Raw genomic sequence first — 25968 nt, 5'->3', positions numbered from 1 at the left:
GAGACAGGAACATTGTTCCCTGGATTTCTTGTAAAGTAATAAGAACTCTTCAAATCACACCACAAAAACATTAAAAGGATTGCTCATCGTTTATAAAGCTGCCAGTACCTTTATAAGACACTTTTGTTTTTCCCCTCAGTGCTTGGATCTCATTGGGATTAAGTTTTCAGAAATATTTGCTCACGTTTATCCAGTCTAAAAATGTAGTATACCAAGGCTTGCTGGCTGGCTCATTCTTGTCCTGATCCTTGCCCTGGCGGCTTTTGTTGCATTAAGAAGAGGCAGTCCTACTACTTCGCCCTCCTGCCTGTATGGGATGATCAGATTCTGAAGTTTCTTCATGCCAAAATCTAGAAACAAAATTGTGTACGGATAACCACTGTGAAACAAGAATCAGATATGTTAGCAATCAGAAATAAAACTTGTACAGAGCTTAAAACACTTGTTGGAAAAAAAAGGTGGAAGAATTATAAATATTATAATTATGCTGATAACTAAGTCTCTCTTACAGAGACTAACTTATTTTCACTACATAATAACTGAATAAAGCAAATAAAAGCAGCATTATTGTCAGAGTCATAGTTACTTTTTAAGTAACCAAAGACCGGTTCTTAAGGAAATTATACAGAAAGTTAATGATAAGACAACAATGAAGGAACTAAATACAGGTGTCTGTATTAAATTAGTTCACTGCTCAGAAATGCTTTGGAGGACATTCCCTAAACCACAGCCAGTAGCCTCCCAAAGAACTTGGAATGACACAAGCCTGCCTGTCCAAGGGAAGGAGGATGTGGCTAATATGACAGCTCACCACAATTACACAATCTTTAGATAGCAAGCCTACCAGCAGTGCTACTACTGTTTTCTCTCTTCGCTGTGAAGAGTTCTTCCTGTAACTTGGAATGATCTCTGTATCATTTAAACATCCCTAGTAATTGGTTGCCATCTCCTCTGAATTCACCTCAAAACGTGCACTACAATAGCTTATAAAAAAAAGAAAGTGTGCAAATTTGAGCACAGTGGTCTCCAAGGCCATTCCCAACTTACCTTCTTTCACAGTGCTGTAGTTGTCCCACATTTTGTAAGTACAGTAGGTGGAACAGACTGAAGCAGCATTTAAACCATGTTTATTGACGCAGCATGATTACTAACTAAATTCCGGTTTTCTATTTAGTACAAGGATGCTTTAGTTTCATTCTCTTGCTTCTGTCCCAGAAATTTCTTAATGTATCTTTTAATCTTTTCCCCTTCTTTCTACTCCATTCAAGAGTTAATAGTGTGTTAATTGTACCAGATCCATGGGGGTGATTTAAAAAAAATGAGTACTTGTTCTTTATTCTGCAATCATTGTCTATTTTTTAAAGTGCTGTTAGATATTTTTTAGAAACAAGAATCAGACATCTTATTCTGTAATAGGTTCTTACTAACTGTCCTCTGAAATTCCCATTTTAATTTTTTTAACTGAAAGACAAAGATGCTTGCCAGTCTTTTTCTTAGCTGGAAGGACCTTTAGCTAATCCTAGAGCAGTAAATTGCCAAAGATTCCTCAGCTACTTTATGCTGGGCTGTAGAATGTGTAGATTATGGATTCTACAATTCCAGAAGATGATATCTGCTGGGGATAAGCACACAAGTTCAGTGATTTGGCAAGGGTGGCACTGCAGTATGCAGAGTTCAATGAAGGGAGGATCACCTGTGGTATCTCCTGTGTCCCTGCCATAGCTCCTGTGCTCTTACTCATGCTCTGCAAAATACCATTGCCTGATGGCTCAAACAGCTTTTAAAATACACAGCATAGTGTGGGATGAGCTGTTTCTTTATTTAAGGGAGAAGAATTATGCCTGAGAGGGCCATGATGAATTGCTGGTGAGAGGAGATGCTGACAGGTGTTTTGTGTGCATATGGAGAGCAGCAGAAGAAAATACATCAGCAGTACCTTAGAGGGATCATTGAAAAGGCACAGGATGAGCAGATGTCTCTGGCCCCTGCAGGCTTTTGCTAATTTCTCTGGTTGGACTGTTCAGGACTAAATCCCTCCACAGTCCTCAGCACAGAGCAGCCCTCACCAGCGCAGTCCTCTTCTCACTCTGCTCAAGCTTCTTCGCTAGCCAAAGGGGGCAAAGTCCTGCCTGACAGGAGGGGCCAGGAGCTCCAGCTCCTGCATTTCTGCAATTCTCTTTCCATTTTTGTCTTGCTGACTGTTGTCCTGCACTATATTGACTGTATAAAGCTATGACAGACCCGTGGGAAGTTGTTTCCTGTGTGGTGCCTCAAAGGCCCAGAGACAAAGAGTCAGCAGCAGGGCAGGCTCCAGAGCGTAGTGCTGTTTCTATTTTGAGGATAGTTTTGGTTTCCATTCAAAATTTTAAATTTTTCTGGGAGACAGTAAACAGTCTAATCTGGTTGCATTGCTTCCGCAGCCTTGCCAGACTGTGTTGTATTGCATATAAAAAGCCAAAATGCTGCATTTGACGTGTGTTCCTCCAGACAAGCTATCTGAAAGCACACTGCTGTTAGCATCAGAGTTGAATAGATGGTGAAGTTCATGTTGTAAATTATGCTTTTGTTCTACTTGAAACAGAGATTTTGATCAGGATGTGAGGGGAGTAGGGAGTTGTTTTAATATTCTGAAATACTTAAAACTTGTAATAATCTGTCAAATATTGTGCTTCAGAGAATATAAATATCTTGGGGGGAACAATAAAAATGTTGGTGGCAAATACGTTTGAAAATTATTAATTTTAATACAATCTTGTGTGTAATTATTGGAGGTTACCATGTGATTAATGTGATCTTGATGAGGAACCAGAATAGGGGAAAGAAAATGAAGATTATTCTCCTTACCTGTGTCCATTAGTAGAATATTTATGTATTCCCAGTAAGCTATTTCTATTTCCCTCCTGCTGTCCATAGGAAAGTGCTTCAGAGAACAATTAACAGCATTTGACCTCCCTTTATCTGTTGTTTTTCATATGTTTAGCAATAAATTAATTGATTTTTCCAATACCTATGGCAATTAGTTATTTTTACTCCAAAGCCAAAGGCCAAACAAAGCATCACAGTTTCTTTTCTTTAAGAGGAGAATGAGGGGAGAGTTTGTTTCCTTGTTAATAAGTTAAAAATAGATTGTGCTTGTTTTCTCGTTTCAAACTCCTGGGTCACTATTGGGAATTAAATAGTTTGATAATACTGGTAATGTCATGCTTTATACAGAGTAAGGGAAAAACTGGTATTTTTTGCAGTGGTTTTCTCCTTTGGGTCACTGATAGCAAGGGGGCATGGGGTTTGGGTTTCTGGTGGGTTTTGTTGTGTTTTCCTTGCGTGTTTTTAACTGGTATTGATAGAATCTGCTCAGCAGTTAAATCCATTTCTCCCATGTCACTGCTGTGAGTGACAGGATGGCTCTGATCAGTTCTGGCCTGAAGAAATCTGTGTCTATTACAGTCATGTCTCCAAATGCACTGCTTGCACCCTGTAAAGAGACATCTATGTAGACCTCTTTCTGCTTTAGTATTTCTCATTGATAAGGTTTATTCCTGGAGTTATATACCCTTGCTTTAAGAAAATGCTCTTGGGTCATTGCATTCACCACTGGTGACCACTCCAACCAAAGAGGAGCAGCACCAACACCAAATCCTGGCAAACTACCTAGCTAGCACATTTGATATGTGACTTTAGCATGAGAGCCATCTCCCGGGTTTTACTGAAAGGTTGCAAGGCACTGGGTCTTGCTCACAGCTTCTAGACGAAGGTCTGAGAGTAGGAGGAGTAGCCATAGAGATACTAATGACATATATCAAAACCAGTGCAGTGTGAATGCTGCAATTACTTCTGTGTACCAGTAAGAAATTTGTATGGGTATCTGCTCACTGTAATGTCCAGGGCCCTATATCTCCAGGGACATATCAGAGTGCTCTGTTATCCTGGTTGAAAAGCTTCACCTGAAACTTCCTCTAATGGACACCGAAGTATTTTAGTGTCCCGACAGAGTGAATTGTACAAGTGCCGGAGTTCTTCCATGAAACCTTACTGTGATATATCAGCCTGTGTATGCAGCCCATAGCAACTTTACAGGAACAGCTGTAATATTTAAACTCAAATAGTGCTTGATGTCAGACTCTTAAGGGTATAAAAAAATATTGCCAGCTTTAACTATTACCAGTTTCTTGTATTCCTCTTTTTTTCCTGATGAACAATTCTATCATGGTGACATAGAACAGTCATTACATTTATTTAAAAAGCTGCGAGCACATATTTGTAAGCAATGAGGATAAACATTTAAGTGTCAGCAACTGACTGTTGAAAAGAGAGAATTAGTATTCCTTTATGGTTAATTCTCCCACCCACCTCAAATTCTAGGTTTTCTGGTAATACAGCAGTATGAGTTTATAAGGCACTAATTACCCCCTACTTAAGGGCAGGATACACTTGAAGAAAAAGATTATTAATACATTTCATAATGAGCTGTATGCCATGGAGAAATTGAGCCTAGAAATGTGAACGACTGATAAGAGACTGTTGTATTTTTTCTACCAAATGAGAAAAATGAAATATGTATGTAAAGGACCCAAAAATGGGGCTGGTTTAAAAATAGGGTGATTTTGTTAGAAGGCATTTGCATCCTCCCTCTGCTGTTTATTTTATTCTAGGATGTGTTCTACAGTTTGCACCCTCACCTTCTGGAACCTGTGCATCTCTTTAAACCAAATTGTAGTAGAGCATATTTACTGCTTTTGAGTATTAATACTAAGCTATATAAATCATCTAAATTTCTACTAGCATGCAGTAAGTGGTTTAAAAGAACACTAACTCGAATCAAATCTACTTGTTTAAAAATACTGTACTTCAAGCATCTTACTGTATAGCACTTTGATCGTGTCTTGCCATCTTAGCATGATTTTGCTGTATTTTTGTTTGTTGTCCTGTTTTCTGAGAGAAGAGAAACATCTGCAGTTGACCATCTGGGGAGAACTGCAAAGTTCTATGTACGCAGACCTTCCTCCAAACCTCATTTCAGTCTGTTTGGATACTTTCAGTGTTTGCGGCAGGTTTTGGATCCGTGCGCTGGCCATCAGTATGTACGCACTGATGGCCATGGTTTAGTAGTGTTACTTGTATGCTTTGCCACAAGTTGATTTGTATTTATTTCTATCAAGCTGACTTTGTTGGTTTTGCTAAAATAATGCTGACTTTTGCTATTCTAAAGCAAATAGCTCTTGTGAACAGGCTCACACGGACCTTGAAAATATATTGCCATATGGGCAACCAAAGGACAATCATTGCTGGCACACTGTGGGAGCATGACTGCTCCTCATGCATGCCCTGACTGCTTCCTGGTGCAGTTCTTGTTCTCCTAGGTGGTGTGTGTTGGGCATTTGTTTCTTCGATTTGGCTATCTAAAGGAAAGTATGCAGGCAGTTACATGTAACAGCCTTAAAATCACTCTACTTGTTCTAACCAAAGGTCCACCTAGCTCTGTTTGCCATCCTTCAATAACAGGTATTTGGTGAACAATAAGAAAAAGTCATTTTCCAGTAACAGGCAGCTTAGGGGCTTCCAGAGTCAGAGGCAGTATATTTTGATCCAATTTGACTCAGAAATTTTGCCTGTCAAATCAGATTTGCAGCCTTTTTACACCTTGTTTCATCTGCAGTGTCCAGTTGCAAAGAGCTTGACCCCTGAATTCTGATTCTTTCACATCTGCCCTCTCCCAGCTTCATTTGGTGTCATTGCTGTTGTATGCTTGTTCTCTCTTTACCTTCATGGCAATTCTGAGTTTATAGAAAACTCTCACACTTCCCATCCGCAGTAATATTGCTGTCAAGCTGAAGAATCCTCGTTTATGTAACACTTCAAAGTAAAACTTAATTAATATGCTGAAATACTTCCCAGCATTTTCCAGTATTCTTCAACAGAATCTAATCTGAACTTTTGCCTAAAATAAAAAAATTAGTTATGGGAATGGAAGCAACCAGTGTCTGCATTTGGGGATTTTTTTGTTACTTTCCTATATCAACCATTTTCTGGATCTGAATAACGCATTTCTTCATTTCCTTCAGAAGAAAAAAGTACAAACACTCCACCACACACACATGCAAAAGGAAAAATAGCTATCCAATCTAAGCAGATCTTAAATTTCATTTTCCCTGCATACGACCTAGATTTTTGGCTGCATCATTAGGAAACATATTAGCTTTCCTTTTATGAGTGTACATGTATGTATGTGCATGTGTAATAATATTTTTTTTCAGCAGTTGCTATGGAAAACAGTATTGTGTGGTGAATCATGCTTTGACTTTTGTTGAAAAGTGTCATTCTGCTTATTTTACAATCATTTTAATTACAAATATTTCTTGAAAATTAAAATGTTAACAAGTGGAATGTATGCTGAATACACTTTAAATGTGATGCTTCTTTGTAGCTTACTGTATGATGTGCAGCATTGTTAATGCCACTCTATAAAATAAAAGATATCATAGAATCACAAAAGCACAGAATACCAGGTTGGAAGGGACCTCAAGGATCATATGGTCCTATCATTCTAGGCAAAGCATGACCTAGGCTAGATGTCCCAGCACCTTGTCCATCCGAATCTTACAAGTGTCCATCATTGGGGAATCCACCACTTCCCCATGGAAGCTATTCCAATGGCTGATTGTTCTAATTTAAAAAATTTTCTTCTTGTGTCTGGTTCAAAACTCCTCAGGAGTAACTTGTACCCGTTACCCCATGTCTTTTCCATATGCCTCCTTGTAAAGAGGGAATCTCCATCTTCTTTGTAGCCACCCTTTAAGTACTGGAACATGGTGACAAGGTCTCCCTTGAGCCTTCTTTTCTCAAGGCTGAACAAACCCAGTTCTCTCAGACTTTCCTTATATTCCCAGTCCTTTGATCATCTTTGTTAAAAATTCTCTGTAGTAAAAGTGAAAGAGCTGGAAGGGGTAGTTTCCCTGTCCATAGGACATATCTGAATGCATTCTGTTCTGCAGCAGGACTAAATATTTGGGGATGAGCTGAAGGGTACATGCATCCACCACAGAATAGCTAATCATCCAGTTAGTTAAGACATAACTGCATTTTAATTTCTTTTTTTTTTTGCCATTTTACTGTATTTAGTCATTAGACCAAAAAGAGCATGACAATCAACATTCACTGGGGTATGGACAACAAGGTTAAAGCTACCTCCTGTTAAGTTTTGCAGCAAGTGGATCTTAAATGTTCTAAGTCCATGTTCAAAGTGTTGACCTTGCTGTGGATATTACTTAAATATTACTTCTCTAGGATTTCTTTATCCTCCTTTTTTCTTTCCTCTTCCCAGCTCAAAAAACTCATCCATTCTTGTGAAAACTGACAAATGTTTTCCAGCCAAATGTTTGCATTTGGCAAATTATAATTATTATTTTGACGTCTTTCCACATCTGTTCCCTCTCTTTTTCTTCTCTCTCTTTTTTTTTTTTTTTTTTTTTTTTAAGAAGACTATCACTCTGCACTGCGTGGAAGAATTGCTGATGTCCCACTTTTAGATCATGAAGTGAAATACATAGGAAGTGGGAGAAACCCCCTAATTTCAATTAACATTTCAGAGCAAGAGCCAAAGTAGTTTAAATAAAAATAATGGTGAAGGATGGAAAGTAGTCATAGCAGTATTTTGCAAGGCAGTTTACGGCAAATAAACATTTAAGGCTTCATCAATTATTTTTTTTTTTTTATTTCTCCATCAACTCCCTTTGATGATCTTAACATCAAATATGTTTTATGTAAGCTTTATAAAAAGGACACAACAAACCTAGAATCTGAAATAGCCATTTTCACACCTATTCCTTCTCGTATATATATCTTTTCTTTATGAAAATTGTTTCCTGAAAATCTTGAAATTTGTAGTTGGAAAAAGAGATGAGAGCTGTTCAAAGAACCTCATGTTAACTTTGGCCTGTTAATTCTTTTTAATCTATGTATGACATAATAAATTCAGTGAGGAACTAACTGGTGGTTATCCAAGTAGAGAATTAAAGTTGTCCTAACACTTTTGTCAGAGAAGCTTGGGTAATGAAAAATGAACATGCACGTGAATAAAACAACAAATCCCTGGCAGTATTAGATGTGATTCAGCATCTGAACTGCAGAAAGCCTGTGACTTACTTGCATATAGCCGATAAACTAAAGCCGAGACAGATGTTAGTCTTAGTCTTTGTCTTACCCCTCACTTTTGGTAATAACTGTTCTTAATCACCAGAAAAAAAAAAAACAAAAGAAGAGGTCATATTAGTTTTCATTTTAATTTTGTTTTCTCTTCACATTCTAGTCTCTTTATATTATCTTCAGTGTCCTGTTCCAATTTTTAATCAGATGAAACAAAGAGATAACAACAAAGAAAATGTTGCCTCCATTATTTACCACCTGTCTTTGGGATCTGAACATACTTGTCTTCACCTGAGTTGTCTATATAAATCTGCAGGCTTCCTGATACTTCTCCCTGCCAACCTACCAAGCTTTCTATTTGTGAGTCCTAAAAATGACAAAAAATGTATAGAGAATTGCAAATAAGCAAAGACTGGAACTCTGAGCCTTGTATCTTCCAATTTTCTGTCCTTCATACTGTTCTTCATGTTACTCTTGTTCAGATAGCTCTCCCGTATCTGATATATTTTTCCTTTGTTAGCAGGAAGAAATAATTTTGTGATAATTATTGAGTCTTCAGATATTGTACATTGCAGTGGTCGAATAGCACCTGGATTTCTTGCATTAGTATTTTTCATTATATTCTAATTAGTTGTTGCAGCAGAAGCTGAAGTAGAAGTAAGTAAATAAAATTAAAAGAATGAAGCATTATAGAAATATGTAACTGTGATACACCAAATATACCTTGAAAACTTCTGAAGTTAAGCAGATACAATTACTTGCGTCCAAGTTAATCCACTGGTGCCAGACTAACAAAGCTTTTATTAATCTATCTGTTTATTGGAAGACAATTCCATTTTTCCTTTGTATGCTCGAGATCTCTCTGTTTTCTGACGTATTTTTAAAGGCCATTTTTTTATGTGGGTTACCTAGCTAACAGTTTTGTTTTCTATTTCTAAATGATTGAACAGTAACGTATGTATTACTTAATAACCTGAAGAAAATAGCTGATCTTACAATTTACTGATTTTTATGAGCATATGGTGAGGTCCTTGTTTTTTATCTCCAAATTAAATTTCTTCAATTGTAAGTAAATAAAAAGGAAAGCGGGTGAATTTTATTTCTTTTTTAACAGCCCTGATGTGTATTGATCAGGATTGTTTCAGCTTTATAGAGATATCAGTAATATTTGTTGTGTTCCAGGTTATTGAATCTTTCTCAGAGCTGTATTGTGTGTCATAACATTTTGTAAATGTATTTTAAAAGGTGCAACCACTCCCTGCCTTAGGGTATTTTGGTTTTGATATTCCACAAGTGTATTAAAAAAAAAACCAAACGAAAAAGCAACCAACACATGAAGAGCTGGTTGAGCAACTCCTTTGATTTTATTTATGCTTTTTATTCAACATTATCTAGAAGAATTTCAGGTTTTGTTTATAGTGATAAAACCAAGTATCGCTGCGGGAACAAATTCATATGAGTGGGACAATGTGTGGAAAATAACAAAAAGATGGTGAAGCAACATGGAGGAGGCGGAGTGTGGGTGCTTTGTTTCATTGTTTTGTTGGGTGGCTTCCCCCAAAACATACCTCACATGAATCATAGGGGTTTAGTGGAGATAATGCTTTGAAGAAAGCTGTACTTCTGTTCAGTGGAATATGGTCTTAATTTTATCATTCATGTTATTTCAGGAATTCTTTATGGGAAAAATTGCTGAACCATCTGATATTGCAAATAATTGTTCTTATGAGCCAAAAGAATAAAGTTTGCATTTCCAAAGGTTCATCCAAAAAGTAGTTGAAATTTTTTTTTTTTGTTCAGTTTAACTTCTGAATGCTTCTACGTTATGTAGATGCCATTTGACAAGTGAAGAAAAGATATAGGTCAGGATTACAAGTCTGCGTGCTTTTGCTCCAACAGGGTATTTGAAAGTTGTATGGTTTTTTCTTTGAGAAAATGCTTGTCTTCAGTAGGTAGAGTTCTTTGTTTTATCCATAACATTTCATAGGATGAAAACAATTTTTTTTCCACAAATCTGATTCTTGTATTGGTGAAAATTTGTGTGTTCATGTATATCAATTAAAAAAAAAAACAAGTTTTCTTATTAAGGCTGCCAATTTTGTGTTTAAATTGTGAAAAGATTTTAGAGGTATGAAGCAAATTATGGATAAAACAATTTTTACTTCTTGTGCTTCTTCCTCCCAGTTTGCCAAAAAGCAGTTGGTGCACAATAAAATAAAAGTTTGGATTTAAAGGCATTTTTCATGCAAGTAGCCATATACACTGTCAAAGGCATGGGGCTCCAGAACAGCATGAGGTTTTCAGCAGTAAAGAGGGCATTATGCTCTATATTCTATATGCCTTAAGTAGGTAAAGTTCAATGTGCTTTCCCTTAAATGCACACCCAGACTGGTAAAATACATTTTTAAATTGCAAAATTCTTATTTCTAAGTATTAACTATAAGGCTATATTTGAAGAAAAAAAAACAGTGAAACTTCTGAGAACTTCTGAACACCAGGAACAGCCTGGTTTGGAGGACTGGTCACATGATGGTATTTATAATTTATGACACATATAAAAATATTTGTAAATACTTATAGAACATACACAATTAATACAAATTTACCCTTATTTTTTAAAAAATAAACAAAAAATGCCCCCCCCCCCCCCCCCCCCCCCCGCTGAAATCTAAAGAAAAATGGGCTTTTGTTGTTTTGTTGATTAGGTGTTTTCTGGGATTTTTGGCCTTATCCATGTTTATAACCATTCTTTCTACCATTGCATCCATTCTTTTTGTCTGTTTTAATTGTATTTAAAAAGATTTTGTTTTCAAATAGAACTGCACAGGATTTTTTAAATATTCAGTGTTTCATTTTCATGAAAGTAATATGGCTTTATTGCATATATTAATGGAAAAAGTGCATTCTGTGGCTTCTTATAGCAGCCGCATGATTGCAGGACCTAGGACCTATAGGAGGTAGGCCTTTCTGATTTTTCTCATCTGCTTATTTCACATATTATTGTACATAGACGAGTAACCACGAGATTTAATTACTGTAAGTTTTCTCCATTCAGCACTATATACATTGAAATGAGCTGTTTAACTCTATAATACTTCAATGACATGAAAGAAAACAGGATCACATGCATTTTTAACAATCTTGTACTGTATGTGGAGCAAGGCAAAAGTCTGAGGTGCTAAATTCTATAGATTACTGTATAAAAAAGTCTTTATTTTTACATATATAAATTTGACTTGTGATATGTCTTCCGGAGCAAAGACACCGGATGAGGAGGTGTATGGAGTTGGGTAACTGCAGCCAAAGAAGAGGCTGGAGAATGCACAGAACAACCACTCACTTGCACAGCCTGTCATCATTTCTGTTCTCTTGAATTTATCATTGACACTTCCCTGTCCAGATAGGAGTAATTTATTCCAAACTGTGTTATCAACAGCACTTTTATTTTGGTGTTTCCAAGTTTATCTGATATCAGTAACCATATCTCTACTTCTTGAAGGCAAAACCATCACTTAGCATGAAAATCCGTCACATTGGCAGTGCTGAAGTTACAATATTGCTTATAGTGCTCTTCTGAATGGTATTACAAACTCCCATATAAATGGCATATAAATGACATGGCTACTGTGGAAGACAAACAGTGATTGACTGCTGTGTGTGATGGTGCTTTCACTCATTGTGGGAAGTAGCTGGGTGCTGTGGTGGTTTTCTGAAATGTTGTAATGCCTTTGAAATGTTTCAGACTGTAATGCTAAGAGGAATAATAACACCAAGTCACAAAACTGAAGGTGAAGAAACATAGAAATACAGAAAAAAATTGCACATGTGAATTGTTGATATTATCTAGGAATTGAGACTTCTGTTTGAAATGTGGTGTGTACCACTTCCTCCATAGATATTGCAACTAATATGTATTTCTGGGCAGGTAGTTGTAATAACTAATGGTTGTAATTCCAGAGAACCTATTACACTTACCAAAGCTATTCTCTTGAAAACATTCTTTAAAGAGTATAATTAACCTCCTGCCTTTTCATGTTCCTGCTGCTTACGACTAACTGGAACAAATGGCTCTGTTATAATTATCTTCCTGCACTTTCTTCCCTCTCATTCATCTTAAAAAAATTAGCACGACTTTCAGTTTTCTATGTTTCCTATATTATTTGCAAGATTTTAATTTATGTTGACATTACCAAAGTCATGTAGAATCATGCAGAACCACTTTGTTTGAACATAGCTGTCAGGAATCTGAGAACACGATGACTGAGTTAGTTACTTATGTAGAGATTTACCCTCTTATTATTACAGGCAGCAGAGTTATCCATTTTTCATATGGTTCCATGTCAGAAACTGATATTTTTTTCTTCTTCTTCACCACTACTCTCCTGAGTAAGATGTTTTACAATATCAGTAGCCTGACATTTGAAAGAAAGGTTTTTTTCTTCCACAATTCATTTTCTCCTCCATAATTTTCATTCAGATTTTCTTTTGCCAATTCTGGTTTAATTTTATATTGAAAGAAAGTTTAAAAGATCACATGCTTTTGAAATATCAAATTTTTCACTACATCAAATTCTTGTTTTCTGGAAGAATAACTAAATTCTTTGTTGATTTTCATTTAAAAAAAAACGCCTCAAATTATTTTCTATTTTGTTTTTAATACAAGTCTTCAGGCTTCCCACCATTCATCACAGGGTAAAATTCCTCCTGCAACACACAGTTACAGCCTAAAACAGAGAGCCTGTGTGCTGTCTCTGCAACAATATCTTTCTTAAATATTTTTCTTGAACATGAATGTCGTCTGCAAAGTCTTTTTGTGGGGTGAAGGTGGCAATTTACTGCTGCTATTTTGACTGAGATTGCGGCACATCTTCAGATTTCCCTTCCCAGCTCTGGTTTCTAGGAGAGATTTAGAGACTGAAAAAAACACATCTGTGGGAAGGGAAAAGGGAATAAGAAATTGGTTGTAGAGCTTAAAAAAGAAGATGAAAGAGCTGTGACAGGATGGAAGGATGAAAGGCAAGGGGCTATAAAGACAGAGAAAAAGACATACTCCTTATCGCAAGAAAATCCAGCAAAAACTGAATAAAGAACTTTAATATGTCATTTTTCTTGCAGCATCTGTTAGCAATCAACAAGTAGTTGTTAACAAATATATGATTCCTGCATCTCTGGTAACTCTTCACCACTGTGAAGTGATGAGTATGACTGATAGTGATGAGTACGATAGCTGTGGCTCGGACCCCCATATTTGGCTGACACTGGTGGATCTGACTTTTGGCATCCTAATGCCACTTGTTGGTTTGTTGCTTTACAACAGGGCAAAGTGCAGGGTGGGCTAAACCCTCTGATAACTGCAGGTCTATAAGGACAGTGAAGGAGAACTGTGGGCAAAGAAGCTCTGAACGGCACTCATGCTTTTTGCTCTGAAGGTTGTTCTAGACTGTGGACTCCCAGAGGCAAAGCAGCTGGTTCATACCAGGTTTTGGAGGCAAGACTTTTAAGGACTTTACAGAGAAGTAAAATACACCCTGATTGATATTGTTTAATCATTTTGTGCTCTGGAGGATGCTCAGGAGTGGCAGATTGAGTGGCTGCTGAGCTGAAATGTGTCTGACCTGTTGTACCCCTTGGACTCATACCTCCTTGTAACCTCCTTGTAACCTCCTTGTAACCTCTTAGTTTCTGTTTTTTTTCCCCTCAAATGACTTTGGATGGTGGACACTTGATACCTATTTTGGAATTTGACTAGTAGGATTTCTTTATAGTATACAACATCAATGTTCTTATAAGAAAAAAAAAAATCAATTTCTACTGTTTTCTTCTGATTATTATTTTTTGTGTGAGTGGGGATTGTGTAATTGTAGACACCTTGTTTGCATCATATGTTCTGACTAGAATCAATAACTAAATATTTGTGTTCCCTTTATTGAAGGTAAATTTTTATCATTTGGGTAATTTTCACTCCATAGCAAGTTGATTCACTCTGTAATAAAAGATGTTTTTGAAACTTCATCAAAGACCTTATATTTCTGCTTTTTATAGTAACAAACCAAGAAGTACTCTTTAAGCCTCAATCAACAGGAAGAATTTTACAGATAATAAAGTAATACACTCTCTTAGGTTTAGTTTAGTTAGGATTTTGGGGGGTTTGTGTTGAGAGACGCTTTAAATGAAAATATAAGTAGATATCTCTTCCAGTCTTCATTTTGGTAGATTTTCTTAAACTGAATGTCTCGCTAGGATGAATTAAAGCACAGCAAGTGAGGGAGAGAGCAGTTATGAAAGCTGAAGCTCTATGTACAGAAGAAAACATTTTGTGAATGCTTTTTGGCGTTGCTCTGAAAACCATGCTCAGCACAGTGAGAAACATGGCCAATAGTCAAATTCTTCAAATACAGCAAGTACGCCTGATGTTAGCAAAAAGAAAAATATATTAATTTTTACTTCATTTTTATTTTTTACTATATTATTATTATATATTAAGCTGCTGAAATCCTACTGAATTCATAAATCCCATAGAGGAAGCTTTATAAGGCTGAAGAGGTTGTGTACTTCAAAAGACTTAACATGTAGTAGTTTCACAGCAGGCTGAGTTAGTCCCATGTGGGGACGACGTGTCCAGAAGATTCAGTGATCTTGCACACACAGTCTCCTTCGAGTGTGGCAGCATCATCCTCTATGTAAATAACAGCTGATTTCCTCTTGTCTCTATTCAGGAACAGCTCATTTGTCACTTTTCCTGCTGCCAGATAAAAGAGACATTTTCTCTGTGAAAAGGAAGATTTCTTTTTCCTATTATTTTTTTTATTTTTTTACGTGAGCCCCTTTGTCCTTAATAGCTGCTACTGATTTTCCTAGCAGTATGAGAAAGTGTCAATAACATTTGAAAATCTTAATTTTATATAGACCTCAGTGAAAAAGTACTAACTGGGTGGAATTTGGAAGATTTCTGTTTTCCAGAGCCAAAGACAGTAGTTTATAACAGAATAATTTAACTATATTTTACCCTGCATTATTAAAAGTGCTTAAATCAAGAGAATGTGCTGAAGCTGTGACCTGCTGTGTGTAAGCTATTGATTAAGCTGAAATACTGGTTGCAAAAAGACCTAGTTCATTTATTGTCTTAAATTTGCAGTTGAGTATAATAAAAACCCTAAAATCTGGATACATTATTTTTCATAACTGTGTGGTCTGTTGCCTTTTGATTTTCATAATAATTATCTGGTAACCTTGATGATACATACTAAATATCCATCCTTGTGATGATTTTTAAAATGAACCTCCAGCAACCTATATCCTAGTATAACTCCTTGCATATGTGTTAAGTACAGAAGTTCCTTTGAATCAGCAGGGGTGGTGGTGACATTTATCATGTAAGATGTTATCTAAAATTCTCAGCTGTTCTTCAGCGATGATATTACTCTTTTCCTTAGCTTAAGTGTTGGATGTGGTATGTCTTCATGTTACAAAAATAAGTTCCTGGTTCCTATGGACGTGTATGTAATTGGTTGACTCCAATCAGATCACTCAAATTAAAAAAGACATTTGACTTCTGATTTTGTAGTTAAAATATTCCAGCTTATGTGACTGAGATGTCAATGTTATTAAATAAGGCATTTTCCTTTTTGGGAGATATAATTTTTTTTCCAGGTTACTTTACATATTTTGAGATGCAAATGGTGAAACAGAACAAGTGGTGTTATTTTCTAAACCAGCTAAGACTCTCAGAGGTTTCTTTAAATTGAACTCAGAGAACTCATGTTATCTTGAGAAGTGCTAAGAGGCCTTCATACTGCCGGGAGCTCTTCAGTTTGCAACACCTGACTCCAGAGCTGAGAAATGCGTATCATCTTCCAGGCAGTGCCCAGGGCTGCTTCCCTTGAACTGCGTGGCAGTGTCTTTGTTCAGGGATTTATTTTCTTTACTGGTGATTGCATAATGCTGGATTAAATCCATTTTTGTGTCCTTGCCATGGTCAGAATATTCCAAAATGTTCTTGGGATAACGTCAGAAATCTGAATATTTGAGCTGAGTAGTGGATTTTTCCACTGTCTGATTGTGTGTCGGTTACCTGCAGAAGTTTGAAGGGGACTGTGGATTGTGTGGCCTGGGATTTCTGTTTGTTGGCTGTTAGAGAGAGGTCAGGAATGGAGATTACTGTCATCCATAAAAAATGTCTGTTCTCTTCTCCTCTGAGGAAACTCCACAAAGAGATAGGGAGGAGACGCTGCTGGCTTCATAAACTCATGATATGCAGTGACAGGTCACATTTCCTATACTGCTACATTTGGCTGTCTGCTACCTGGTATAAACAATGTTCATACGTGAGAAGTGAGAAAGTACACAGCACACGTTTGGCCATGCTGGACTCTGCTATTGACAGGTGTTTACAGATGCCATCCATTGCCTAATGATGGGCAGGTTTAGTGGAAGCAGCAGGGCAGGGAAGATCCTGTATATCTTGGGATCCATTTGTGGGAATATGGGTAGACTGCTTTTAGGCAGCTCTGCTACAGCAAGTTTATCGTGTGTACAATTACTGTGTTGACTGATATGAAAACAAATTTTGTTGTGCCTGCCTTACTTGCCAAGAAATTTTGAGACTCCTCGATGTGGAAATCTATTCAATTTTTTTCTATGAAATATTTAATGGTGTGATGTGAAGACAGATTAAGTCATACTGTTTTGAAGGACAGCTGGTTAGGAAATTAAAATCTTCAATCAGTCTAAGGTAATAAAGTATTTAACCCAGATGAGTCTTTTGTTGTACTTGTTAGGAACTATCATGTTTTATTCACTAGGTAAATATACTTTCTTTCTTACTAGCTCTGAGTACATTTAAGTGAGCAGGTTCTTGCCTTGTTCCTTAATTTGATTGTGTCTTATACTGTCCTTCTTTATTATTTCACAAAATTTAAGAGGGTGTGTAGCAAGATGTATATTTTTCCACTTCTTAAGTTGTTTGCAGAGCTGGAAATCATGTTGGAATGTGTATTTAAAGTCCAAATTATCTCCTCCACCATGAAGACATTTTTCATTTGGTGTCTGTGGAAGCAGACTGGGTTTTCTAAAGTAGATTTTCCTTTTTCTAAAACACCAGCAAGATATTCCAATCTTATCTATCTATCAAAATAAGATATCAGCTTTTTTGAAGATGCTAAATATGTCAGTTGCTAAGCATTTTGGAAAATCTTTTTTAGGTACCTGAGTGGAAGCTGGGAAATTAGAAAAATCATGTACAAAGCATGTAGTACTTAGTGGCTCTTTCTGAGCATAGCATGTAGGGGAGAGAGGTCTGTATTCATTTATTCACTGGAGAGCTACAGAAGGTTCAGGTGAATGTGTGCAAATCTAGTCTGTAATCATTAGTCTTATGTGGCAAGTTACAATAACTTACAAAGGGTGAGTCACACTCACTGTAAAAAGAAGGGGCTTTAAAAGGTACAGGAGACAGTTAGGTACTTCATTTTCCAGGGAGTGTGTAGTTATTTTTCTTTCCTTTGGAGCCCATTCTTGAGATTTTTCAGTAGAGGAACCAAGGCTTTAAAAAAAAAAAAAAAAAGATTAGGAAATAAGACATTTTTCATTCTGTACAAAGTGCAGGGCCCATAATAATTACTGATATAAGTTAGGTACCACTCAACAGCTGTCCAATATGCTGACTGGACAGAATTCCAGCCCTGGATTCAAGCTGTTACAGCCCAGCATAATGTGTTCTCATTGCTTTAGTACATTATATTCTTTAAAGAAAAAATAAGCAGTGCACTGAGGGGATAATCAACATGTCTACAACTGTTGTTAGTCAACTTAGCTCCTATTCTAACACCAGGTGGGGAGGAGTAAAATTTTTTAAATCAACCCAGTTGCTCCGTGTTAGAGTGAGTTATCGCAGCATACAAAAATACCTCAGTATTCAGATGCAGTTCTACGACCTTAAGCGTTTAAATGCTGTGCCTAAACATATAGATGGATTCTGTATTTTTGATAGGTTCTAAAAAGTATTTTAGGCAGTCAGAATAATGTGCTGTTGGGACCTACAGAAATACTGAGATTTCTAGATATTTATTTGCCTGCACGTTACTTACTGTGTGCATGTTTCTTTCATGTATTCAAGACTCTAAAAATCTATTTTTGGCTCTTTTAAATGTTTGCTTCCCTCCTCTGTTAATTATCTTCTACTTTTGCTTCTTTTTATGTTAATCTCCCCCACCCCCAGCCCCCCCAAACACACACATTCTCTTATCCTCTTGTTTCACATTCCCATCTCTCCATAAAGTTCTTATTCTCTCCTCCAAGTGTGCTTCCTAATTCTCCTCCAGGTTAGATATCTAGTCATCATCCCCTCTTGCCTTTCGTGTAAAACCTACATGAAGCACTTTATCTTCTCATTACATGTTCCTGCTCTTCTTTTTTATAAAAGCTTTTGTATCTGTCTTCTAGAAGATTTTCTCTTCTGTCTTTCATGATGGTCATTGTGTGCTATTCACTGAAGTTTGGGGTTCTTTAGAACTATTGTATCAGATGATCTAGTTCCAACCCACCTGCCACAGGCAGGGACACTTTCCTCTACACCAGGTTCCTCAGAGCCCTCCTGTCCAGCCTGTCCTTGAACACTTCCATAGATGGGGCAGTCACAATTTCTCTGGGCATCTTGTTCCAGTGTCTCACCATCTTCACAGTAAAGAATTTCTTCCTAATATCTATCTTAATCTACCTTTTTTTCAGTTTAAAGCCATTCCCCCTTGTCTCATCACTACATGTTCTTGTAAAAAGTCTCTCTCAGATTTCCTGTAGGGCCCCTTTAGGTACTGGAAACTGCTCTACGGTCTCCCTGGAGCCTTCTCTTCTCCACGCTGAGCAAGCCCAATTCTCTCAGACTGTCTTCACAGGAGAGGTGCTCCAGCCTTCTGACCATTTTTGTGGCCTCCTCTGGACTTGCTCCAACATGTCCATGTCCCCCTTGCACGGAACACAGTACTGCAGGTCACAGAAGCAGAGTAGAGGGAGAGAATCACCTCCCTTGACCTACTGACCATGCTTCTTTTGAGGCCGCCCAGGACTGTGTAGACAGACCTGTTACTTATATTGCAGTAGTAGTAGTACTACAGAGCCCCAGATATAGTCCAGAAACCCACCATGTGCTGTAAGAACTGAGAGGAATGTTGATTCACATGCTCTAGCTTTCACACAACTGTGGAATGACATCCTTCCTTGAGGAAGCATCTCTTTTAAATGTGCAGCAGCTATAACAGTTGTAACAGAGGTCAGTTGAAATATGAGGTTAGTCTAGTATTTCTTGAATAAGCCTTTTAGAGTAATGTAGTCCTTTTTTTCCCCTGAGTTTCTGGTGTTCCTTGCAGTCCCTACAATCATATCCCATCAGACCTCCACTTAACTACAGCGTTTATATCCTAGGGAATTCATGCTTCTTCTTTCCTTCCCCAAAGTATGTGGAATGTAATTGTCTTCATGTGCAATTTGCTTAAAATATAAACATGGTATTGTCAAACCGTATTTGTTTATGAAGCAAACTTGGTATAGCAAAAGGTGTTGAGGTATAAATAAAGTAAACTCAATTATATGGCTGCATTTTTACAGCTGGTATTTGCTTGACACATTGCCTGTCTACAGAACAGTGAGTGATTAACTGTTGTGACTAGAGAATAATTATTAATTATATTGTAATTTGTGAGCTGTTATGTGCATATTTAATTACTTTGGTGATGCTATGAAGGCTTTTGGGCCAGAGGATGTTAGTTACCTTTCTAGACAATGAGGAAATATCTACAGTGCACTGTGTGCTCCATTATATGCATTTATAGTAAGCTATCTAGTACAGAAGCCTAACTCACTGAGACAGTAAATCCCCAGTCTAAAGTCTTTTCACCATTTTTTTCACTATGAGGACAACAGTTTAAAATAAAAAGACTCTAGAGAAACAAAATTGTGTTGTCTCATGAAGGCTGTTTGCATACCCATGCATGAAAAATGTATGGTCTCCTTCAATTAATAAATGCTACCATTACTGCAGATTTGTACTTTTTCACTTTTTTGAGCAGTATCTGTGTAGGAAGAAAAGCCTGAAAACTGAACTCCATAGTCTCATCTAGTAGTTTATTCCTTTTTTCCTTCCTTCCTTTCTTTTACCTCCAACATCTAAGACGCTGTTGTTGTGTGGTAATTGCAGTATTGCTCTCTATGCTCATCTTTCAAACAGCTGAACCTCATCCAAAGAAGTTTTCTGTCTTATTTTTCAGATTTAATATTAATTTTATTCTCAGATGTCCTTTCCTCTTTAGCCCACAAAATAGCTTTCCATAAAACAAGCAATGTAGCTCCATCAACTTAAAAAAACAGAAAGAAAATGTAATAGTAGAAGGTATACACAATCCAGTCACATGCTACCTTACTTCACTGGCTCGCTTACTTGTCCTTCTGAGCCCAAGCTTTGTGCTTCCAAAGGATGATGGTGTGTGCTCAGGCATGAGCTATATCTCTTTTTGTACATGCCTTACAGATGAGGGAGGAAAAAGATCATATTCAAACTTCTGTTGGTTTTGGCCCACATCACAGGTTGCCCTCCTCTTGGAGAGGCAGGAAAATTACATTGTACTATCTCTGAGCACTGCATGTTGTCACAAAAATATCCAATATCACTGACATCCCGGCGAAGCAGAGTCTGTTAGTTGTAGCTCATTTCCTCAGTCTGCTTCTCAGTGCCCCAAGGTTTATTGTTTATTTGTTTCTCCTTTTTTTCTCTCTCTCTTTCTTCCCTTCCTTTTTTTTTTTTTCCTAATCTTTTCCCTTCCTTTCAAGAAAACCAGGAGTTCCAGCATTTGAATGTTGTTTTCAGGTGGGTGCCTCCCACCTGAATTCGTGCTAAAATGCAGGCTGAAGCTATAAGTGGGTATAGTTTCCTTTTAACATTTTAGAAGATATTTCTATTTCTGCGTTTTTTCTTGTAAAATCATTAAACAATCCCTCAGTAACCTTTTTTTAAGCTCTTATATGTTCCTTGGATATTTTCCTTTTTATTCCCTCCCCCCCACCCCAAGAACCGTGGCAGCTGATGTGTTCTTTACAGCAGGTAAAGCTGCCCTTCATCTCTACTGCCCAGTAGGTGGTCTTTTGTAACTGTCCTTACTATTTAGTCATTCTCTTTTTAAATAGTCATCCACTCTTTATTCTGTGTACATTCACCACTTGCTAAACATAGCATTTCCAAGCTGGAATAGGCTGTCCCTTTTGCAGAAATAGCTTATTTTCTTTTTGTTCCTGTACTGCTTGCTTCTGATCCATCATTATGGCTGTTTTCCACTCAGACCACTGGGACCTGTTGTTAAGCTAATGTCATTTATATGGATACAAAACTTACCAGAAAACAGTTGCTTTGCAGATCAGCAGGAGGACTCCCAAGTAGGATGGTTGTTTTTCTGAGGGAAAAAAGAAAATAAAAATCTTTCTAGTGATTTTGAGATTAATTTGCAAGAACCTTCAGGATATGACATTTACCGCCAAGAAAACCTGGCCAATTCAGACTTTGAATGAGTACAGTGTTTCAACAGGCATTTCCAACATGTTATATCTTTTGTGTGAGTAAATCACCACTACCCATAAAGCTTCTGCAGCTTCAGTAGAGATTGTTGGGATAAAACATTTTTTCTGTAGGAGGAAGAATGATAAAATATTTCATGTCAGTAAAAATATGTTTAACTGCAATCAGTGCTTTGGTGATTTTTGCCAAAGAATAAATTTTGTACTGTAGGAATGAATATAATTTTTTGGCAAAATTTATATTCTACGGGATCTTCCAGGCACCATGAGTGAATGTCATCTCTTAATGTGCTTTCTGTGGGTTTCACAGCCATTAATGTGGTTTTGGTGAGAAAATCATATATGTTATTTGGACTGAAGTTGACTGAGTGCAGAGTATATGGTCTTAAGAGCATTATGCTCATGTTATTAGCACAGTGCAGTGAGATTTGGGCCTCCTTTGGCATTCTGGACTATGTAACACTGTTCAGGATTTACTCCAATTAATCTGGGCAGGCACCATGCATCTGACAGCAAACCGCATTTAACGATGATGTAATCTGACTGCTAGGTCTACTATGATATTCCCACTGAATAAAAAGTGGATGAAGGGAGGGAGTTTGAACTGGTATGGGAAATCTGATTTTGCTGTTCTCTGTCTTCAGTGGCTGATGTGTGTAAGCAAGACTTGACTGGAGATCAAGGGTGCTGTAGGGTCAAAACAGGCTCCACATCCAAAAAGCTGGAAACATGGCCCTGTGCAAAAGATCCTGGTTATACTCCTTGTCAGAATTTCTACCTGTGATCCTTTTTCCTCTGGAATACATTTCTGTAGGTACAACAGCAGAGGTGGTATATCCTCTGCATCTGTAGCAAGATGTTGACTTAAAGCCTGCTTGAAAGCTCTGGTTCACATAACCCAGCCATGAATGGCATAGTTAGGAAGCCAGAGGTTACTGGGTATCACAGGTATCATAGTAGCTGTATCACTTGCCTGTGTGCAGCAGCTATGGGATCCCGTTTGCCTTGTACTCCCTAACCCAGTGGGCCATCTGATAGTCTGCTGTCTTTGTCCTGTGGCTTTTCAGCTTTCTTGGTTGTCATCAGCATATGTCTTCTCTCTGCTACCTGAAAATAGAAGGTTATAAAGTATTTTGTAGCTACAGCAAGGCAAACTGATAATTTATTTTGCTTTCAATCTATTTTAATTGCTCTGTTCCCTGGGACTGACAGAACATTTCCCACGGTTTTTCTTACTCCAAGTTTATTTTGGGCTATTTGATCTTCAACCTTTCTTCAAATTTTACTTCTGTTGGGTTTTACTTTGGAAACAAGAAAAAAAGGCCTATAGAAAATGAGTATTTATTTTCAGTCTTGGATTTTGGTTCATCTATCATACTGTTGTTTGCTCTTGCTCTGTCTAATCCCTGTGATGTAATTATATTGTTCCAAAGGAGAGTTCAAAAGGAGTTGAAAGATTTTAACCGCCATATGTTCAAACCTTTGCATATGGTGTAAATAAGGTTTTTTTAAAGATTTTTTTTAAAAAATAACTAAAGTTTCCAAGCTTCTCAATACTGTAATAATTATTTCAAAATGTACAGCTTAATTACATTCCAGTTACTATAGTTTAGTGAATGAACTGCAGCTCCTGTGAGAACTGATGTAGAGAAGTGATTTATCTTTTCTCAAGAACAGCTTTTTAGTAGTCTTTTATAATCCAAAACTAGCAGTTACAAGAGCCATGTTTAAGGTGTCAGGAAACTGCATTTCTAAAGTTTGTCTTGTTGTAACATTTGACCAGTTGATGCAGGAGTATCTAATTCCCCCTCTCATCCCCTTTTGGCTTAGTTGCCTACTTACACTTAGAGATTCAAACAAGTGCAGAAACAGTGACATAACCTACTGCAGCAAAGTATGCATTTCAGCAGACATTCTTTTTCTTGAACTTACCTACATCCAGCTTTGACCCATCTACCTCACTGTTCAGTAGTAATTCCATCAGTTGTCTTACCACTACATCAATTTCTCTTTACGTTTTTAATCATTGAAGTGGTTTTACCCCTGTTGAGTTCTCTTATTTTAGAATCCTTTTGTTACCAAGTGATCTCTGAAGCTATTGACTGCTAACTTCCCTTTCCAGTAAGGTCATCAAAAACCACTTCTTAGTGACCCAGAAGTTTTTGTACCTAATGTATTCAAGACACATTTGCGAGACAGTAGAGAGGGTAGTCTGTGTTTCAAAACCTGGATATTAAAAATTCAGTGAGTCTCTGAGCCCTCTCATTTGCTTCTACACAAGCACCTGTTGCAGTCAGTAGTTTCTCTGAACCAACTGCTTCCAGATTAAGTTTTTTTGTGTAGTTTGTGTTTCTTTCCGTCAGTTTTCAGCAATATGTATGAATTGCTATACATCTTGGTTTTCTTAAGAAACACCAGAAGTACTTGCATCTTCCCTGACTGAGACCACACTCACGTGAAGAGGAGGTCAGTTTTATTCTGTGAGAAAGGAAGATTTTACTAATACTTGAAATAGGCATTGCTTAGTGCTGTGAAGATACTCCACCGGGCACAGAAAAACCTTAGATGTCTCCCTGTTCAGTGTATTGGACACATTTTAATCTTCTGGACCAAGGGACTGAGGCTGCAACATCTGATACATACAAAGTTGAGATTTGATCCTTGATACAGTTCTTGCCACTATTGTTATCAACAAGACTTATTACTTAATCTGGATGATTTTGATTGAAGAGTTCCTAGTGCAAGCAGTTAAGAGGAGCTTATCTTCCAATTTCATTTCATACCACTTCTGCTTGTTGTATGGAATCTTGCTTTTTAGGGATGGGAGGAGACAGGAAATACAAAACTGTAAAATCACATATATATGCACATTAGTAATTGTGTTTGTCATAGTCTTGTTTTCTGCCATCTTATCTTCCTCCCTCTTTCCCCCTTTCTCATATATTGACTTTCTCCACAATATTATATTTCCAAATTCTACAATTTTTTTCCTATTTTTTTTTAAATGACTATAACGGGGAGAAAGGGTGGAAGTTCACTGTATGTAATACCCCTGTGATTGACAGTCTTTTTACCTCCTGCTTCCTAGTAGGTAGATAACACTTGCTGTATGGGATCTTGTTTTGTAGGGTGGAAGAAGAGGGAGGACTACAACAAACACAAATAGTGGTATGTAATTTTCCCTTTCTCCTTTGTCTCTCCCTGCTTACCACTCTTAACACAGAATTTGCTCAGTCATATGATGGTGCCTTGTACTGGTATTTCCTGCTTTTTATAAAAGCACATCTTCACAATTTTTGTTAGTTAGTTGCCTTAACCACTTGGAGAAAAGATACAAATTAAATATCACCTAAGGCATATAGGCAGTGGGTCACATTGTGCTCGCTCTTGGTCACAGTGTGACTGAACTTAAACTGAGCAGGTCCTATATACCATTGCACCATTTGAAGTCCTCTGGTCATCCACTATCTTTTAAAATATTTAACAGGCTATTGTATGTGGGATTTTGGAGAAAACAGCTGTGATGGGGAAAGGGTAATCATCTTCCTATTTAAAATAAAATTAACTACGTGCATAGAGTGCACTATCTTTTTGAAAAGCTAATACTATAGAGCTGATAGCGAGCTGCCTCATTTTCTGGGTCAAGTTTCATCAAAGTACTGTAAACTTAAATTCTAGTTGCAGAATCTTAATTAGCTTGAATGGCAGAGGGAGATGGTACTCAGCAGTGCATAAAACAGATTTTCTGGAGGTTAGAAGGATTTTTCCTCATAAAATGTAGGGGAAGATTGCTGTTAGGCAGGGGAGTTATATTATTTCTAAGGGTAGGACAGCACTTCAAAAAGTACCGTGTTGTGTAGTGTTTGAACATTTCACTCAAAAGCACAGTAGTTATTCAAAAGATGTCATTTGGTTTGGGTTTCTTTGTTTTTTTTTTTTTTCTGTCATAAGGCTCACACTTCAGCACTCTTGTTAAAAATGGTACAAGTTGGCAGTGTTTATCAGGTAGATATATAAAGCATCATAGCTGCAGCACAAAGGTTATGAGAAAATGCTTTATTGAATTCAGTTATCAAGAGGAATAGAAAAAATCAAATGGTGTGTCAAAAATTTGTTTAAATGAAGATGATACCATCTTCATGCGACCAAATTTTCTTAGTGTTGTTCTGGGTTGTTTTTTCGCTATGAGAGGGAACATGTCTGCCCAGTGAATCATTCCTAGTTTCTATGACACCCCTAATATCAGCATAGTACATCTACAGCAAAAGAAAAACT

General features: G+C 37.2%; 1 protein-coding gene across 6 annotated transcripts in view; it reads left to right on the top strand.

Moving 5' to 3' along the window:
- The window catches only part of FGF14 (fibroblast growth factor 14), a 399242-nt gene that overhangs the window by 195106 nt on the left and 178168 nt on the right, over nt 1-25968 (top strand). For 2 of the 6 annotated variants that reach the window (XM_062624699.1, XM_062624696.1), the window contains exon 2: nt 24822-24861. The exons of the other annotated variants lie outside the window; for them this stretch is intronic. Coding sequence is in view for 1 of the 2 variants with exons in the window: in XM_062624696.1 (XP_062480680.1) it covers nt 24822-24861 (40 nt within the window). In the remaining variant the exon portion in view is untranslated. The remainder of the gene's footprint in view (nt 1-24821; nt 24862-25968) is intronic. 6 annotated transcript variants of the gene reach the window in all.

The sequence above is a fragment of the Pezoporus occidentalis genome, unplaced genomic scaffold (genome assembly GCF_034315485.1).
Source record: "Pezoporus occidentalis ecotype Australia unplaced genomic scaffold, CSIRO_AGI_Poc_V1 ctg27, whole genome shotgun sequence".
NCBI classification, from domain to species: Eukaryota; Metazoa; Chordata; class Aves; order Psittaciformes; family Psittacidae; genus Pezoporus; species Pezoporus occidentalis.
Note: the sequence above shows the minus strand (reverse complement) of the source record. Positions and strands in the feature narration are given on the sequence as shown.